Source organism: Brachyistius frenatus, unplaced genomic scaffold (assembly GCF_029030835.1).
Source record: "Brachyistius frenatus isolate BFR_SWC_R1_liver_20210118 unplaced genomic scaffold, ASM2903083v1 Contig_12, whole genome shotgun sequence".
Classification (NCBI taxonomy): domain Eukaryota; kingdom Metazoa; phylum Chordata; class Actinopteri; family Embiotocidae; genus Brachyistius; species Brachyistius frenatus.
Genome location: NW_027210611.1, coordinates 4,793,976 through 4,813,112, shown reverse-complemented (window position 1 = coordinate 4,813,112; position 19,137 = coordinate 4,793,976). Strand labels below are relative to the sequence as shown.

The 19,137-nt window shown below is 41.6% G+C and overlaps 2 protein-coding genes across 3 annotated transcripts; one reads left to right on the top strand and one right to left on the bottom strand.

Annotated features, from left to right (window-relative positions):
* Window positions 1-1,305: 1,305 nt before the first annotated feature.
* Window positions 1,306-5,053, bottom strand: gpr160 (G protein-coupled receptor 160). The gene is made up of 2 exons (XM_069691959.1): window positions 5,008-5,053; window positions 1,306-2,703 (listed from the first exon to the last, which is right to left on the bottom strand). Exon 2 carries the CDS (start codon window positions 2,627-2,629, stop codon window positions 1,736-1,738), a length of 894 nt encoding a protein of 297 aa, XP_069548060.1. The 5' UTR covers window positions 2,630-2,703; window positions 5,008-5,053; the 3' UTR covers window positions 1,306-1,735.
* Window positions 5,054-6,442: 1,389 nt separating this feature from the next.
* Window positions 6,443-18,988, top strand: nadkb (NAD kinase b). Of its 2 annotated transcripts, none has more exons than XM_069692363.1 (12): window positions 6,443-6,574; window positions 7,923-8,216; window positions 8,325-8,408; window positions 9,092-9,221; window positions 11,317-11,425; window positions 13,355-13,440; window positions 14,627-14,729; window positions 14,828-15,033; window positions 17,224-17,323; window positions 17,444-17,601; window positions 17,905-17,987; window positions 18,084-18,988. In XM_069692363.1, the coding sequence occupies exons 2-12, from the start codon at window positions 7,924-7,926 to the stop codon at window positions 18,241-18,243; spliced, it is 1,512 nt and encodes a 503-aa protein (XP_069548464.1). In that variant the 5' UTR covers window positions 6,443-6,574; window position 7,923; the 3' UTR covers window positions 18,244-18,988. The 2 variants fall into 2 exon arrangements, with proteins under 2 accessions (XP_069548464.1, XP_069548463.1); XM_069692362.1 differs by having other exon boundaries at window positions 7,920-8,216.
* Window positions 18,989-19,137: the final 149 nt, after the last annotated feature.

Sequence of the window (19,137 nt, the reverse complement as noted above, 5' to 3'; positions counted from 1 at the left end):
TCGGTAGAAGTTAACAAGGACGTTGCTTGCAAGTTTGCAGCCTGGGGTTGAAAATGATTCCCTCCACTGCATGAAAAACACAAACTCCTCAAAGCTGCGTGTCCGCCATCTTTGTTTTAATTCAGTTCAGAGTTAAAACTTCAGAAACAAGATCAAAATCAATTATTTTGTTGAGATTTTTATTTCAATTTATTTTTACTGAAACAACTTTCTGGTTTTCCAAACATTGCTGGTTAATTCACTTGGAAAAAAACAACAACCAAAAAACCCCCACTGTGACCGATGATATGCTCATATGGGCCGAGGGGCAGCAGCGGGGGGGCTCTGCAGCAGTGCTAGCTGCTTTTGTAAAGTCGTCCCCTTGGGCTGAATGCTGACACCAGCATGCTAATATGCTTTCATATGCAAATGTTTAGCAGATATGTTTTCCTTGTGCATCTTATGTTTTAGCATTCAGGGCAGAGAGCTTAACCCACAGTTTCTCCAAAAGATAAATTAACCTGAAAAAAAAAAAAAAACGGTCGTTTAAGCCCACTTAATGAAGTTCTGAAATTAATTCCATTACCTTCAAAGGGTCTTCTAATCATGTCGATGAAAAATATTCCTTCAGCTGACTGATTAAAAGGACTTTAACCCCTTAATGAAGTTTCGAGCCTGAAACAAAGATGGCTGCCCCGTGGTTATGACGAATCTGGAAGCAGTGTTACATCACCGGTCAATTAAATCCAACGATATCTCGGAGGCCTCAATGTCAGCACAAACTGGAGAAACCATCAGTGCAGCATTTTAGCATCCAAACAGTCTCTGATTAGCACAAACAACCGAGGAGCTTCCGATTTACAGCTTCTGATGACACTTCAGGTTCAGTGAAACTTGATTTACAGGGCTGAGTGATTATCACACAGAGGTTAAAGATTCGGTAAAAGATGGTTTCCAATTTGTGAAACCTTTATTTTATTTGTAAAAACTCAACAAACAAAAAAAGGAAAAAAAAAATAAAGGGAGATTTCACTGCTTTCTCCTACATCCAGACCATTTGGACCTCTTCCAGATCTAAAACCACTGTATTAAAACCTGGACTGCATTATCCTAGTGAGGCTAAAGATTCTTTAAAGCGCAGTGTTTGTGAAACCTCAGTTTAAGTATGCGTGTATTAAACTTGGTGGTCTTGGACCCGGAGGAAAAATTAGCATTTTATTTGACAAGTCATTAACCGTGTTTTAAAGAACCTGTAATCTGGATTTGGACCAATTAAGATTAAATAAATATAGAAAAAGATTAAGTAATATTCAAACCGCTCATCTATGTCTAAAATTATTTGTATTAAAGTCAGAGTTGCAAATTATTTTTTAAATTAAGACAATTTTACCTTGTTAAAGTTGTTTATAATGCACTTGATTCCTGACAGGTATTGCTGTGTTAAGATTGTACTCATTGTACTTTGTACTCTTGTCAAACGCAAAACTGGTCTCGTGTCACCAAAGGCATCAGGGTTCGTCCTCTGGGGATCACGGCCGTCTGAAGACACTCCATGCCAGTCTATTCATTAGAGGTTCAGATATTTTGGTCTGGATCAAAGGGATGGACCAACTGACACTTTGCCTCTCTAGTGTCACATTTCTCTCTAGTTCCCTTAAGAGAAATCTAAATTATTTTTGGAACAAGACATTAAGGTCTCCACAGTCAATTTCCCTCCTTCAAACGCCTGCTTCATGTTTTGTCCTCTGACACTGGGCTAAAAATTAAATTTCCACTCACAGAAGATGTCGGGAGGAAGTGCTGCCAAGCCCTGCGATAGCTGCGAGGCGGCACATAAAACGACTGCTATCAGAAGGCTGTTGAGGAAGCAGAGCCAGGCGACGTTCAGGTCCAGGTACGAGGGTATTCCCACGGGCAGCAGGAGGAACACAGCCAGAAACACCAGAAAAGGGGTCCAAGTGTTGAGAAAGATACGTAGGGTTTGGTGAACGAAACTTCTCCTGGGGCGAGTTTGACTTTGGCTCGTGATCCGGTTTTTGAGAGGAGGCTCATTCAAAGATAACTGCGGGACGTTGCAGCGAAGCACAAGAGGACGCCCGGCATGAAGTGCAGCACAGCCCAGAATCAGGAGGAGCAGCATGGCAATGGACAGGATCCGAGCGGTGTGGAGGACCCAGCACCTGTGCATCTGGTGGTGGGAAACATCCTCCAACACGGGAACCACGTCAGACAGCAGGAAGACGTAGAGAGCTGCGAGGTTCCACAGGAAGCCAGCCACACACGAGTAGACGATCCATTTCGCCCTGAAGGTTACGCCTTGCAGCCTCCGAGTTATGATGCAGAAATGATCCAAGCCAGCCGCGACTATAACAGGCCACTGCAGCACTCTGTAGACTTCTCCGAGGATTTGAACCAGCAAGCATACGTGGTATCTGGTCAGCTTCAAGCCGAGCAGGACGACGAATCCGTTGCTGCAGCTGCAGAGGGTGGTGACAGTGAGGGTTACTGCCGTGTCAACAACAGTCAGGGAAACACCGAAAAGTCCCAGGAAGCTTCTGCAAATGTGACTCCTCTGCAAAAACACCAGAGTCCAGTTGAGCAGACATTTCACTCCCAGACCGAGCAGGACGGAGGTGATGGAGATAAACATGATGCGTATTATGGAGGCGGTTTTAACCAGGAGTGCGCCAGGAACTGCGGGCCATTATGGAGACTCAGCTGCATCTACAGGGGCAAAACAGAACTTTATTATTATTAAAGTTGTAAATTCCCTAAAAAGAACCCTAAATTTAAGGTAGTAAACTTTTCTGTCCAATATTAAATATTCATAGTAAGAAACAAGCCTCGGTAAACCTGTAATAACAGGTTTTTTTGGCCACGTGGGGACAGCAGAAATGAGCTGTACACGACAACTTTTAAGTACTGAACTTGTTAACAAACATTTGCCTCATAATATTAATGTATCCGACAAATGAGTTGAAACATTATAGTTAACGTGTCAGTATGTTGCAGTCGTGGTTTTTTTTTTTTATAGGCAAGAGGGAACAGAAACTGTGAAGTTGTTGGATTTAAAACCAAATCACTGAGGTGAGAGATGCTAACATGTTAACGGAATTCACATACAATTAATCATGTGACTGTAGCTGCGTTAAAAAAACAAAAAACATTATTACTTGGTAAGAGTTTAAACCTCAAACTCAACTAAACTGCCTTACCAGGACTGCGTGGCTGTGGTCTGTTTAGATTTGATTGAATACGGCGGCAGCATTAGCAAACAATCTCTCAACGGTCAACAAAGCTTTGATTGAAGTACAAAGAGAAATCTAGAAGTTCAGAAACTGCTCCGGTTGGCCACAAACAGAGAACGTCGCCGTGGCACGCACGGAGCAGCAGGATGCCACAGGAAGCCACAGCCTTTGTGACAAAATATTGCAAGTTACGTGGCTTGATCGAAATCAGCACCCGTGTTCTACAAGTGTTTTTTTGAGTACTGGTTTGGGTACATTGGTGAGTTCACAATGGTGATGAGCAGAAAAGAGCAAACAAAATGTTGTTTGGAAATCAGCAACCATCCCCCCTGAATTACTTCAGAAAGTCTGTGGCATTGTAGCAAGGAGGAGTTTTGATGAGCGGCATCCTCGTTTCAAGACGGGCCGAATGTCACTTGCCCGAGACGGAAGAAGGCGCTTCAGGTCGTGCAACGGGTGAAACTCTGGAGCTGAGGTTGAGCCAACAATTAAAGATGGCATGAAGGTTCAAGCTTCCGATTGCTTCGTGCGCGTAACTGTGTGTCAGAGATTTATAAATAAAAACTCAAAGTGGAACTGGCCTAAAATAAAAAAGAAAGCGTTTAGTTTCTACTCCTCATATCTGCACCAGCATGGAGACAGTTTTCCATCGTAACCGGGATCCTTTTAGCCTTTTTTTTTTTAAATGTTTGAGGACAAGGCAGCTGAAATAACCAGAAGAGGAACTCGAGCCTTCAGTTCAGGGATAGGTGAATCATCAGCATAAATGTTACCAAATTCGTTTTCGACTTCTGTTTTTCCAAACTGTCTGTCCACCTGCAACTACAAAACAGACTGGCCCAGTTTGTGATGTAAATAGTTCACAGTAGTTAATGGGATCACCATCTAGACTGCAGGTTCTGTTTAAGGTTATTACAATGATACAGATATCCTGGATAAAAGTCCATGAATGCATCATTCGCTCAAGGTCGCGCACCAAGTCCCTCGAGGAATAGTATATGAATATTACAGTAGTTGTTGTTTTTTTTGCCCCACTGCTTCATAGCAGAAAGCAAGTCCTTTGAATGAAACGTCACATTTGTTTCAGCGTCACCTTCTGCACATGTAATAAATTACTTATATTCTTTTGTCAGTGTCTGAACACTTTCTTAACCACAAGTTTAAACAATGAAAAAAAAAAAGTTTTCAGATCTTTTCAATATAATCTTGCATTTAAGCGTCTTCTTGGACTTTATTATTATTATTAATATCCCAGCTGCAGCTCTGTATTGTGTTGTTTTTGTGTGTTTTGGACGGTTGTTATTTTTATTGCTAATGAGCGTTAAAATGAACAAAAATCCATTCTTTCTGACTGTGTGAAGCAGAGTGGGAGTTTTGGTGTTACATTTTTCTCCATTTCTCAGTCAGTATTCTTGGCTAAATCCATCCGTACTGCAGAATTCCTCTGCTTCTGTCCACGAACAGCTAACACCATGCAAGTAGAGCTGCCTGGGGTTTAATAGGAAGCTGACGCTGACCCAATATTAACTGAAGAAACCAAACCATATTTCACTGTCATACAGAGAGAATTGAACAAAAATATATGAATGTATGTGTTCAGAATATTCTCTGAAAGGGATAGACATTTTTTTTCTCCTTTCTCCTTAGAAACGACTTGTACAGAAACTGAATTAAAAATGAAAAGAAGATTAATTTACTAAAGAGTTTTGCAGCAGTCTGACCACGACACTTAAAATGAAAGTGAGTATTAAAGAAGCAGATTTACATTTGGATTTATTACCTGTGGGAATGCAGTCATCTAATGTTGAAAGCAGCTTTGTATCCTTCTTGATAATGAGAAAACGTAGCTTAAAAAGAGGAAGCCGGTGAGACAATTTGTATGGTATGTGCACAAGGAAGTACCCAAATCGTGACAACTTATTTTTCATGAAAGTGGTGTTTAAACAACCAATCGATGCACAAAATACACAGTCTCATTTCAGCAAGCAGCTTCACGCAGTCCAATAAGGAAGCTGCAGATATATAGCCGCGGAGAATGTGTAGACTTTAACCATGAGGAAGAACAAGAGCAAACAAATTATGACTTTAGGATATGACTATAAATAGAAAACCAACTCAGTGTCGTCTCATTCTGTTAAGTTTTAACTCGTGGTTTTTAACTTTGATGCAAATGTTTCTCAAAACCAATCTGAATGGAGTAACAGCAGTTCAACATAGAGCATATAAAACCGGCACTCTTTTGTAAACACGATAGTCTTTCCTCTTCGCTCAAACATTGTGTCAGTAGTACTCCTGTCACTTTGTGCCACCAAATAATTTACAGTTTTAAACCTGCAACCTGAAGTTGATTTCAAGTCCCCACATCGGAAGGAAAAACGATCTTTTGTTTATTTTAAAGGGGCCAATTTGACCTAAATTTAATTGAATTATTTGTGTTATTTATCTCTATAATACTGCTATTTGATTATTTTTATTTTATCCAAAAGTTTTTTTAATTTTATGATTACTTGTACAGTATTACTGTACAAATGCAAACCCGGTCAGAGTCAAGTATATGGCTGAATCATGTGTGAAATGATAGACGGCTTTTTAATTTGAAACCGATAAAGGAAGTTGCGGATTTTGAGTCAGTCCTGCAGTTCTGGAAGGTCCTTCCATTAAACACATGATCCAGGTTCTTACTGTTCCTTTGCTGTTCAATCTTAAAACTTAACCCAAACTTTAAAAATCAATCACTCATCACCGAAAACTTATATAGCACATGTTTGGCTTTTATGTTTGTCAGATGGTGTCCCTTTTGGTTTTACCTCTGTTATCTGTAACTCGGTCTGTAACATATTGTGATGTCTTGCTTCAACACTGCCTGCAATAATTGTCTGCTGAATGTGGTCTTTAATCAGTTGTTTGCATGTTGCTTGCATTTTATCCTGTTTTATTTGATCCTGTACTAACTTTACATGTAATATGGAAGTATATGTCATACCCGCATATGCATGCTGTTGTTTTAGTAGCTTTTTAAAACCAGCCAAGGGGCCGACAGTTGAAAACTGTTAGTATATCTACTTGGTCACTTGCCTTGACGACCGCCGCTGCTTTCGTCGTGCTGCGCTTGTAACATCGCGAGTGTCATATTGAATCCAACCAGCAGGGGCGAACACGGCGCTGTGTACTTAAGACGTCACCATAACTAGCACGTCACTTCCTCTCACGTACTGTTTCGTGTATTTAGTTTTGACACTTTGCTGGCGATGTCTCTCAGTAAATATACGTCTGGTGGCGTCTAAAACACGCCGAAAACCTTCGACGAACCAGTGTCTAGACGAGCACGCGTGTTTGTTCGCGCCGAAGTAAGTCTTCTTTCCGTTTCTATTCGAGGTGTTTTCAGACCGGTTAGCCACAGGTTAGCTATCGCTAGGTAACGTTAGCTGTCAACAAATCGGCCCTCGTTTTTCAGGTCGGAGACTGACAGCTGTCACTCGTCAGAGTTACGCAACTGTTTTTGTGCGCGTTACGTTGTTATTTTCTGCGAGTAGTTGTGTTGTACACAAGGCGGTTATCTTATTCGTGACGGGGCCAAGGTCACTGCTGTGAATATCACGTGAAGCCGGTTTGATGTAGTTAGTTGAGCACGTTTCATTAGTTTAATGGTGCGATTTGTTTTGTTGTTGTTGTTGTTGTTGTAATGTGTCGTATGAATCATGTCGATATAGTCTGTTTTGCTGTATGAGTGAATCTAACAACATGAATGATGAAATATTCGTTTTATTTCTTCAGGTTAAACAATTACTCAATTTAACCTGAAAAAGACAAATATATATATATATATATATATATATAAATTATCCAGAGGCTTCAGTGATGTATGTTCGACTGATTAATCTGTTTTTGTCGTGTTTTTTTGAGCAACACGAGTTCAATACTTTATATATAATATTATATAATATATATAAAAAAAAAAATTCAGGCTACAGCTTCTTTAAATGGCAGGAATTAATGGTTATTTTTTGTCATATTTAATATTAAACTGGAGATCTTTAAGACTTTAAGGAAGTCAGTAATATTTTCTCTTTTAACTCTGACATGTCACAGACTGAACAATTAACTGATTTAAACAAAAAGGAATCTGCAGATTGATCACCAAGGAAAAAAACATTATATGAACCCCACTTAAAAAGCCTGTGTTTATTCACCTTTGCTTTATCAGTCAGTTTTTCAGTGCTCATTTGTGACTTGAACTACGAGTAGTTGCTGTTCTACTTATTGAACTATACTTAAAATACGTACATTTTTGGGCTCAGGATGCAACTGATTGAGCATTTATCTAAGAAATATCAGAAAACTGGGAAAATGTTTGCTATACATTTTTAGGTTCAAAGGTCATGTCTTCACAGTGCTTTTGTTGTTTGATCAGCTGTTTAACATCCACAGAAACTTAATTTACAACAGTGTAAGAGTACAAAAAGCAGCCGACCCTCTTATTTGAGAAGCTAGAACGGGAATGTTTTTCATTTTAGTTTCGTAGATAATTATCAAAGTAGTGGACGATCCATTTTCAGGAATTTTGAAAGTGATCAGCTAATTTTTTTCAGCTCTTCTTAAGTATTGAATAGTTATAGAACAATTGTATTGACTGCTTCTTATTACTTAAGTATTCAGAATATCTTTCACAGATGGTTTTATATTGCTTCACAGCAGAATGGAGAATTCAGAGACCAGTCCAACATCGAGGCCCCTGGCAGTGCCAGACAGGGGCACAGTGCGACCCTCGGGCCACCTGGGTCAGCTGTCCGAGTCGGCCAGGCCCTCCAGGCACAGGCAGCACCCGTCCAAGTCACCAAGGAGACGGCGGGACGGGAAGAGGTTGCAGCGGCGGGGGGATGGTCACGAACAGCTGCTGCGGGAGATTGAGCGGCGCAGGTTGCCAGGCCAACACGAGCACTTGGAGCCCTCCGGTTCGGCGAGTGACACAGCGGAAAGCTCTCCTAAGAGGTTTGCACGGCAGGTTGCCAGCTGGTCCGCCGTAACGCTGGCACAACACTGCTGCGTGGGACATGAGGTAATATTGTCTTGACTCCTCTTTTTGTTTTCGCCTCACAGAAGAGCCCACTTTCTACATGGACCGTATCCAGCCACTCACTTCGGACCCAAAGCCTGTATTCTTCCCAACCCAACTTCAGTCATGTAAGCATGAGTGTGCTGAATGAGTCAAACTTTGAAGTGTTTGTTAGGACATTGACACAGAAAAAGTTTGTGCAACTGTGTGAGATAACGAGAATGTCGTGATTGGATGTTGCGTGGGATGGGAAGGCTCACGCAACAGACCACAGATGCGTATTGTCACCTGATCTCAAAGAGGTTCCCTTGGATTCGATCTGAAAAAACAGACACGGACTGAATTATCTGCAGCATGCCTGTCGTCCGCCATGCAAAGAACAAGAGAGACACATGGTAAAGAGGACAGAGAGAGAGAGAGAGAAAGACATTTTTTGGGGATTTTATGTTGTTTGGAATTTGACCCTCGATCATGCAGACAGTTTCCTTTACAGTTAATGAATGACTCAAGCTGTTTGTAAAATGGTGGAATGTCTTCATTTAATTCAGAAGACATGGTATCAGTGAGACATTTGACTTCATTTGAAGTCTCTCAGGATCCAAAGCAAACTTAGCGAAACTCTCGGTACAACGTAATTATTAGGTAACTGTTGAATATTTAATTTCTTGTTCTGGCTTCCTTTTCTACTCTTGTTTTTTGTGCTTTATAATTTGCTGTTGGTGGGCAGTGCTGGTGTATATATAGCCATGTGTAATTGTGTGTATGTGTGTGTGTGTGTGTGTGTGTAATTTGGAGTGCCTCTGTGTCCAAGGCACATCCAGGACCCGGCCAGCCAGAGGCTCACCTGGAATAAACCTCCAGTCAACGTGCTCGTCATCCGGAAAATCCGAGATGAGAGCCTGGTCGAGCCTTTCAAAGAGCTCTGCAGGTTTCTAGTCGAGGTACATGACACAGTATTTGATGCATCGCACGGTTGATATTATACATGTTTTAGAGTATGACCGTACTTTGACGTTAATGTGAAATAAGGGAGGCAGATTTGGCATCTAAAACAAAACAGAATTACAGTTTGAAGTAGATTTTGTATTTCTCGGTGATCACGTTAGGAGGAATGATATATTACTTCCGAGAGGTGTGTGCAATTAATTTTCTGTTAATGTATAAGTGCAACATGGACGTGACATCTCCAGTTGCTCTGCACTTCAAACATGATTAAAAACACGATGTCAGCCACCGTAACTGACATATGGACATGTTCTGTAGGTCGTCAACGTGCCCGTACCTGGAGGAAAAAAAAAACACTCAATCTTTACTTCTTGTATTTATATTCTGCGTACTATTACACCTCATGGTTTATAGCATTTTCAGTTCGTGGGGAAAGTTTTGTAGTGATTATTTTCTTACGTTGTTGTGACTTCGTAAAGACCTTTCCTGGTCCCATTAGCTGTTATGTTTTGTTGATGAACCCTTTGAAATGTATATTTTCTTTTTAATTCTTAATTTTCTTCTTTAAAAAAAACAACAACAAAAAAACAGGCAAAATTACACAATTTACCAGCCAGAAACTGCAAAAAAAGAAATTGTTATCAAGTTTTCAAACTTCCAAGGGTCCAGATTCTGTAAAAAAAAAAAAAAAAAAAAAAAAATTCAAAACCCCCAAATGACTCGGATGAGACCAACAGTCATTTGACAAAAATTCAGTCAATTGTAAACGGTCTTAAAACAGTCTGGTGCGTGCACAGAGGAGATAGGACGGAGAGCACAGAGAGCTTTGTAGATGTTGTGAAGATGTAAATAGTTCAATATGTACATATTGAATGTTGATAACACTTGTGGGCACCTGGAAAATGTTGTGTGTATATATAGACTGTGTCTTTCTTAAAATGTTTGTAAAGAAATCAGCAAAGACCATTCAACATAAGATTTTTTTCCTTCTTTCATAATTTATGGTATTATAACTGCGTTATACTGCACAAAAGACATTTCCGAGTTCTCCCTACTTCTAGCCGTGATTGTGCGGTTTCCATAGAGGTTCAAGACCTGATGGTGCGGTAAAAAAATGAGCCCGCAGAGAGTGACGATGTGAGAGGAGGGAAAAGAAAACCAAAAAAAAAGGGTCCAGAAACTGCTCGGGGTTCACGGCGTTAATCCGTCCAATGTAAAAAAAATCTGTATCCGCCATCAGAGCGTGGTCTGATAGCTCCAAAAGGTTTGGCTGGAAAAACTTGGTGCATGAAATACAAGTCATGGTGTGGAGACATTTCATCATATTTTTTTAAGCATCACTCACAATTTCCACTTTGCAGAGTCTGTGCCATTTCTTTATAGTATGAATATGAAGTGCGTTCGCAAACATACTTAAAGTTTAAAACATTGATGGAAAAATCTGGATTTGTCTGTCTTCCATGTTTACAAACACAACTGATGTGTTTAAGCTTTTTAAAGCATCAAAAAACACGACTTAAATCGATTTTACTGTTCTGTAATGTTTGTCTACTGTATTAATTACAACACCTGTTGCTCAATTTGCGACTATTACCAGGTTGAAATTTAATTTTTAATTTTTAAATTTTAGCAGCCGGTGAGAATCGTTCGTTTGCATTTGGAAATAGTTTGCATCTGAACTAAAACACCTTTCTAAGTGATTTCGGCGATCGTAAATTAAACTCGTGTTCCTGCTGCGAAAGAACAGAGTGCACAGGAAAACATTTCTGATACCGAAGAGCAACAACTCCGAACAAAAAGAATCCAGGAAATGGTCCAGACATGTACGTCGGAGTCTGGTCTCCAGCGGTTACGGCACCTTTTGACCACGTTTCCAAAACAAGCTGCTCTTTGTGAAACAAACCGTCAGCGCTCCCACGTATTTACTTTCCATACAAACACTGTCACATTCATCTGCTCATGTCTGGCATACGCTCAGCTTTATTTTGAGAAGCATACTTTTGAGAGATGCGTGCGTGTGTGTGCGCGCGTGCGTGCGTGCGTGTGTGTGTGTTTTGGCTGTCGCCACTAAAGCGTGTGTTTGTGCATCAGGAGAAGCAGATGATGGTGTACGTGGAGCGCAGGGTCGCGGACGATGCCACGCTGTCCATGGACGAGGCCTTCGGCTCCATCCGCAACCAGCTCTGCACCTTCAGAGAGGGTGAGACTTCCACACCAAACACTTTGCTGCGGGAAACATTAAAGCGCAACTAAAGGCCACATTTTAACCTGCAGAAGAACGAGTATGGGAAAAAAAAAAAAAAAAATCGACTGAAAGACGGGTCTTTTATACGGTGGTGTAAAAACTTCCCTTCAGTGCGGGACTTTTACGTTTTAATAAATATCTCTTCTGCGTTGAGATTCTTGCCAAGCGAGTTCACGTAATGCTGATTAAACCTCTCGCCTGCAGATAAAACTCTCTATTTCACAGCAGTGCTGGGCTTAGGGGTGCATACTGAGCACGCTCTGTGGGCGGAGCTTGCGCCAGTGACTTCCACCAGCTGAGTTGGATAACTTCTAGTTCAGCTCTATGCTAATATGAATCATGATTTTTTTTTAAAAATAATTTAAAAAAAAATGATTCGATCGTGTGGCTCCTCCAGACTTTCCGAAATGTTTTCGGACAGAATGGGTAAAATATTGGACGGTGAAACATTTTGCTGGGGTTGCATCATTTAAAACAAACCATCCACTGCTTTGCAGCAAAGACACGCTGACGTAAGCACGTGTTGACAGTGTTGTTGTAATTACTGTCCCTGGCAGAAGGGGGAGACAAAAGTTCTGCACCGCAGGTTTAATAGAAATAAAAGTAGAGAGGTTTCAGCAGTGAAGTGCAAACATTAAAAGTATTTCATCTTTTCCCCCTTTGAACTGTTACATTATTGATCGTCCATATCTGAGCATGATTTCAGTGCGGTGGGTGGTTCTGCTGTTACAGAAGTTAAAGGATGTACTTACAGTATGCTACTGTTACAGTTTTACATGTACGGTGCAGATGAGATGATTTATGAAAGTAAGCATAGGATTTCTATAGTATCATCTTCTAATAAGATTTATAGACTTCTTGACTTTGTCCTTTAATCCCAATGAGCACTGACCCGTCCAGAAGTCTTCAGTCTAACGTCTTTGCCGTCGTTCAAACGACGTCCACCGAGGAGTCCGAACGATATTTCGGACGTCCAACAGAAGCCCGGCGTGGGTCTGGACCGACTGATGTCACACAGACATGATCTGAACGTCTCCCTGACGCTGTGTGATGTCTTCATAGCGGTGATAAACATCAAATAAAAAAAGGGGACCAGACATATTTTAAACCGTTAAATTGATATCATTTAAACGTTAGTGTCCATATCTGAGTAAATGAATCAGTAAAGAGGTTTATGGTAATTTAGAAGGCCGATTTAGTGTAATCTTTATCCATGAATAAATAGTTTCTGGTTTTCCTATATGTCCTTTGTTTCAAGTATTTTCTAACCAGTACGGTGTCAGCAAAGAAACACAAATATTTAGTCATCAGAAGGAAAGACACTGGCAGTAAATGTTACTGTCTTCTAAGTTTGAATACGTTTTAATTGTTATTTATAGTTATTTATTTCAAAGTTTTTCTGATTGGTGTTTGTTGATTTAGAGTGGAAGCTTTGTAAATTCCACATATTTATAGATAAATCAATTGAACCTCGGTGTTCGTCTCTGCGATGCGGTGGCGTGACCAGACTTGACTTTTGACTTTGACTTCTCGCGTTTTCTCATCTGGTGTCATCGTCCTGTTAGATCAACACGTATGTTACGTCAGAAGTTGTTTTCGAAGAACAGCTCGAAGAACGAAGCAGGGAGTTGCTGTCGTAGCGCCGACGTGTCCGAAACATCTGTTTTCTCTGTTAGTTTTGGATGGGATGGGTCGGTGGCTGTTTCTCATCAGAGAGCTTCAGAGTCCACCGAGTCATCAGGTGCTCCCACGAAGGGCTTTTAGGAAATTTAATTAATTTTGTTCCTTTGAGACAGAAAACATTGTTACTCATCCTCAAAATTAACTCATCAGCAGACTGTGTCAAAGTAACACTGATACATTAAATGATTTGTGTGACTTCAGGTTATGATGACATCTCTGACTGCATCGACCTCATCATCTGTCTGGGGGGCGACGGGACTTTGCTCTACGCCTCCTCTCTCTTCCAGGTATTGTGATGTTGTATTTTTAATCCCTTAAATTACTGAAATCATGCTTGTTAAAAGTAGTTTATACTTGATAAGATTACTGTAAAAAAAAAAAAAAAGACTAATTTCATCAGATTTTTTTCCTTATCAGGTTTTTATTTCACAAACTCAAAGAAAAAATTATTTTTTATTGGAGACCGGGTAAAGACTCGTATACTATACAGTGAACCCTCGCTATAACGCGGTTCACCTTTCACGGTCTCGCTGCTTCACGGATTTGCATCGTGCATTGTGTTCTGCATTCTGATTGGCTAAACAGTCTCTCCGCTTCTTCTCTACCTGTTTGTCAATAACGTTGCGGTTTAATATGTACACGTACGTAAAACAGCTTGCCAAATTAAAAATAATCGATGGTGGCATGTCGGTTTATAAGAATCTTTTTGCCCAGAAGAAAAAAGAGCGACAACAACTACCGATAACTATGTTCTTCTCTCGAAAAACCACACCTGCACCGCCGGCTTTAGAAGAAAGAACCGCTGCAGAGCGGAGTCAGGATGCAGCGGCTCAGTCAGAAGAGCAGTGAAATACACGAGTCACTATTTGTCCTACTGTACTTTGTATTTGTTTTCATAATCATGTTTCATTTCCTCCCGTTCTAATCCAATGACTCGGGTCGCAGTGGGGCGGTGCCGATCTCAGCAATTTGAAGCCTTCAGTTCGTATTGATGATTAAAATTATTATTTTACAGCACAGTAGTTATTTGTAAAAAAAAACATTTATACAGTACTTTTATTTGTTAAACAAATGCTTGGGCCTGTAAAAAAGTTTTGTTCTTTGGTTTCAATGTATTATGGAGTATTTCATTGTATAATAATTGTAAAAAAAAAAAAGGTTCCTACTTCACGGATTTCACCTATCACGGTCTCTATTTGGAACGTAACCCCCGCGATAAACGAGGGTTCACTGTACATGTAAATATACCGGACTTTGAGGTTTATATTTGCACATTATGAATTTTTTTTTACAAATATCTTTCCTGGATGAATGGATGTTTATATGAAATACTATCACGGGTTTTCTTTTCACAAAGTAATATAAAACCTTTTCGCGCCGAATGTACAGAGATTTTGTATCTGTTGTGCTCAGATGGTTGAATGGAGCAGACTTGGTTTTCTCTAAAGGCTGCGCGGCTTCTCTTCCCTGCAGGGCAGCGTCCCTCCTGTCATGGCCTTCCACCTCGGCTCTCTGGGCTTTCTGACGCCCTTCAAGTTTGAGTCTTACAAGACTGAAGTGGCCAAAGTGTTCGAAGGTAAATCTGTGAAATCATTTCGCATTCTAACTATTGTAGACATGGACATCATGACCTTCCTCGCTTCTGTTTTTCACGCGTGCCGGACGGTGTTTCAGGAAACGCGGCCATCACTCTGCGCAGTCGCCTGAAGGTGAAGGTGGTGAAGGACATGCTTCAGAGAACAGGACGGCCGCCGTACAGCAGAGAGCAGCAGCAGCAGCAGCAGCAGCAGGAGGAGGAGGAGGAGGAGGAGGAACACAACGGGCTGCTTCCTCACGGGCACACCAACAGCGAGGCCGGCAAGGTCACCCTGCAGCTCCAGGTGAGGACGGAGCTGTCCAGTCCATCGCTGGACTGTTTATGTTCATCAAATAAGCTTGTTTTGCTTAAATGTTTTTGTTTTTAGAAGCTCTGGTTGAGGTGGTGTTATTTTCTGATATTCTGGATTAAACTATTGAGTTTAAAAACTAAATCAAGCAGAGTGAAGATGCAGTTGCAGTTTGGGCCCAAGGAAACATTTGAGGAACTTGAAAACCTGCATTTTTAGCCAGAGGATGCAGGGATTGAATTTAATCCTCGGATCTGAGGCAGAGTTTTCTGATGACCAAGAAATTGATGACGCGCCGAAGTTGCGGCAGCTTTACTGTAAAGTTTTATTCGTACAATAAGGGATTTAAATTTAAGCCAATAGAAGAACGAAAATCTGTCTTTTCTGTAAATATTGCTAATGTCAGGTTGAGAGCACGAAAACAGGAGAAAAAATAATCGTTAAGTTGCTGATTGTTTCATTGATTTGGTCAGCAGATCACCTCCTCTTCCACCTCTACATGTCTGCTCTGCATTCATTCAGTCGATCGACTCAAACAAGAGTCAGCAGAGAATAAAAAGAACAACACCATGACTCTGTTGTTGTGTTCCCTTCACATGCAGCTGTTTTTCAGTCTTAATTCTTGAACATCTTCAGATTCAGCAGCTGAGAGCTCCGAGTTCTGCGTCAAGTTCTCCTTGTTCTGTAAATATTTGTTTTGAGGTTCATGTGACTGCCGTTTGTTCTCCTTATTAATTCCTGATCACTGATTCCCGGGTGTGTCGTGTGTGCATGTACCATTCTTGTGGCTCAGTGACATCAGCCGCGTTGTCATGGCGACAGTCATAATAAAGCTACTTGGCGCAGATACGGGAGAGAAAGTCGGATGTTGTGAAGTTCTGTTGAGCCAGTTGCCATGGCGACCGTGGCGTCAACGGCAAAGTCAGCGCCGAATGGAGCTCTAATGATTCCTGATGCTCTCAGTTTGACACGCAGCGTAACCAAACAACATACCACAGTGCTGGAGACACGCGCGCGCGCACACACCCCCCCCCCCGGTGCTGCAATTTGTCATTCTCAGTGGACTCCTCATCCCTCTCCCCCCGTGTCATCGACAAAAAGGCAGCGACGGTTTGTTGTGGTCCCTGAACCTCAGTTTGACATCCCATTACATCACGTCTGCTGCGTCCAGCAGGATGTTTGAGTTGTGCTCAGCTGACGTGTCGGTACATCTGCCAGACATCGCTGCTCAGCGCTGCAGTATCCTGTGTGACAGACTAAAGTGTGGAACATGATTTGGAGGCTGCTGGTCTGCTCGTAGTTTCCCGTTGTCATGTAGAGCGGTGATGTACTTCAACTGTGCATCTGCGGCTGGATCATTTCATGTTTTTATTGACTGCATTGATTCGTTTTACCGTCTGAAAAGGGATTACATAGTGAAGAGCAGCGTTCGACGGCCGTGGAGGTATTCCACATTAAAGCCGCTATTGTAATCGGGTCTTTATTACCTCTTAATCAATAGATTTGATTGTTTATTTGTTAGCTGTACATCACAAAAGAGATTTCACTTCAATTCAGATGAGTAGTTAGACTGAGGGCCAATGACAAACTGATCAGTTCTGGTGTGAAGAGCGCCACCATGTGGGGATTATTAAACAACCACAAAGACTTAACCATTTTTTTTAAACTCTTATTGGGTTTGTATTGATTTATAGATCTGCATTACCCAATTCTATTTCTACATCCTTCAGTCTTTCATTTAAAAAAAAAAAAAATTCTTTTCATTTTTTTAATACGCAGCTTCATTTTCCTGCTACAAGTACATGTGCGTGGACGTGCACTGCACATGCACATAAACACATGAGAACAGTTCTTGTTTTTAGCCTATAGGTGGCACTACAGTGACTTTTTTTTTTTTTTTAATGTAAATGGTCATGAGTCGGTGGTTTTGCTTGAACAATGCCTTATTATTCCCAAAGAAGATTCAGGTTTTCTGTGAAATGCAGACAGTGTATCACTGTTACACATCCAGATAAAAAAAACAAAAACAAACGTGTGTGCAGCCTCTGTGGAGTTGTGTGTTCTCGTAACCTTAACTGGTGTGTGTGTGTGTGTGTGTGTGTGTGTGTGTGTGTGTGTGTGTGTGTGTGTGTGTGTGTGTGTGTGTGTGTGTGTGTGTGTGTGTGTGTGTGTGTGTGTGTACAGGTGTTGAATGAGGTGGTGGTGGATCGAGGCCCGTCCTCCTACCTGTCCAATGTGGACTTGTACCTGGACGGACGACTCATCACATCAGTGCAGGGAGACGGTGAGCAGCGCGTTGCAGCGCAGTTTCTGAACTGAAACAAAATGTCGAACAAATCAAATGAATGTGGCGAACTAATATTGTGCAAAAACATATGAAATATCATCCCCGTCTCCTCCTCAGGTGTGATCGTGTCCACACCTACAGGCAGCACGGCGTATGCAGCCGCGGCAGGGGCCTCCATGATCCACCCCAACGTTCCCGCCATCATGGTCACGCCCATCTGCCCACACTCGCTCTCCTTCAGGCCCATCGTGGTCCCTGCTGGGGTGGAGCTCATGGTAATTTGTCACGCTTTGGTCTCGGTTCTCGCACCCAGTTTCTTCCTCGCAGCTCTGTGGAAAGTTCAGTTTTATTCTGCCGCTGTACGGTGTCCCACAGAGGACAGGACTCTCCTAAACACGAGACGAGTTCCCGGCTTTTTGTTCACCCGTCACCTGCTGTAAATGTATTTAGTTATTTATTTAGTTTTCGCATTTTTTTTGTTTGTTTTGTTTTGTTTTGTACTTGCTCATTTGAAGTCTTAATGTTTTTGCAACTTCTCCACGGAAACCGACAGTCATTGCTCGTGTTCCCTGAAACAGATCACGTTGTCTCCCGATGCCAGGAACACCGCCTGGGTGTCGTTCGACGGCAGGAAGAGACAGGAGATCCAACACGGAGACTGGTGAAGAAAACTAACCGTTACCTATCCGTGCCATTGTACAGATTTTAGATTGATTGATTTAAGATGACCGCTCTTGTACGTTTCCCCTCCTGACAGCATTAAGATCACGACGTCTTGTTACCCAGTGCCGTCTATCTGCTGCCACGACCTGGTGTACGACTGGTTTGAAAGTCTGGCTCAGTGTTTGCACTGGAACGTACGCAAGAGGCAGGCGCGACTCGCCGACGTCTCGGACTCATCGGACACGGAAAACTGAAGTTCTGGGAGTGTTTCCCTGGTGAAAGACATCGGAGGGCGCCGCTCGCCGCAGCAGCCGAGTGAGACCGAGGTTCGTTTCAGAGGCGAGTTGAGGAAACGGTAGGCTGCAACGTCTTTGGCCACGTCGGTGTTACAACGATCACACTGTTCATACAGGACTCGAAACACAGAGTCGTCGTCGTCTCATTACATTCCAGCGCAGTTTTATCTGGAGCTTCCGGGGAGAGAGCATGTTTCTCTCCCCGGGATGAAAACGGGATAAATGATTACGTAGAAATTGCAATGTGAACGATGGCGACCACAAATATTGGCATGAACCGGTGTGAAATGTAGGTTGAAAAACACTGACGAGGCTGTTGCTACTCAACCTATAAATGTACATTTGTACATGCAGCACTCTAGGATGGACTTTATTTAATGTCGTATGTATGTGATATTTATATATTTGGAGTTGGAAATGATTGTAAAAATAACCTACTTCAAACTCTTCTCTTGCTGAGCCAACCAAAGACGCCTGTATGCGATTGTTTTCAGCTCCACAAACATCTTGTTGAAACCAGAACCTTCTTTCTGTAACTGTGAAAAGACATGTTTTCTGTCACCTTCAGCACTTTTCTGCCCGAGTTTAAATTCAGATTGCATGTAGTAGGAACGAGGCAGAAAATCTTGATTGATTAACTGTCAAACTGCCAAAGGAGGAAGCAGAAGGCAGCGACGGGGAAATAAAGCTTAAAAAACGGTCAGTCTTTTATCTTTTTTTTGTTCGTCTGATCTTTGTGTGAAGTCAATCGATGTTTTGGGATGTCATCAGATTATTGAGGGCATAAAATATGTTCAGCGCAGATATAGTGAAGCAACCAAATTCTAATTTGACATAAAAAAAAAAACAAGT

Bases quoted from the DNA above. Each gene is read 5' to 3' on its own strand.
- nadkb (XM_069692363.1), top strand. From the start codon at position 7,924: ATGGAGAATTCAGAGACCAGTCCAACATCGAGGCCCCTGGCAGTGCCA. The intron at 11,426-13,354 runs GTGAGACTTCCA...GTGTGACTTCAG, and splicing joins GCTCTGCACCTTCAGAGAGG to GTTATGATGACATCTCTGAC. The intron at 15,034-17,223 runs GTGAGGACGGAG...GTGTGTGTACAG, and splicing joins AGGTCACCCTGCAGCTCCAG to GTGTTGAATGAGGTGGTGGT.
- gpr160 (XM_069691959.1), bottom strand. From the start codon at position 2,629: ATGTTTATCTCCATCACCTCCGTCCTGCTCGGTCTGGGAGTGAAATGT.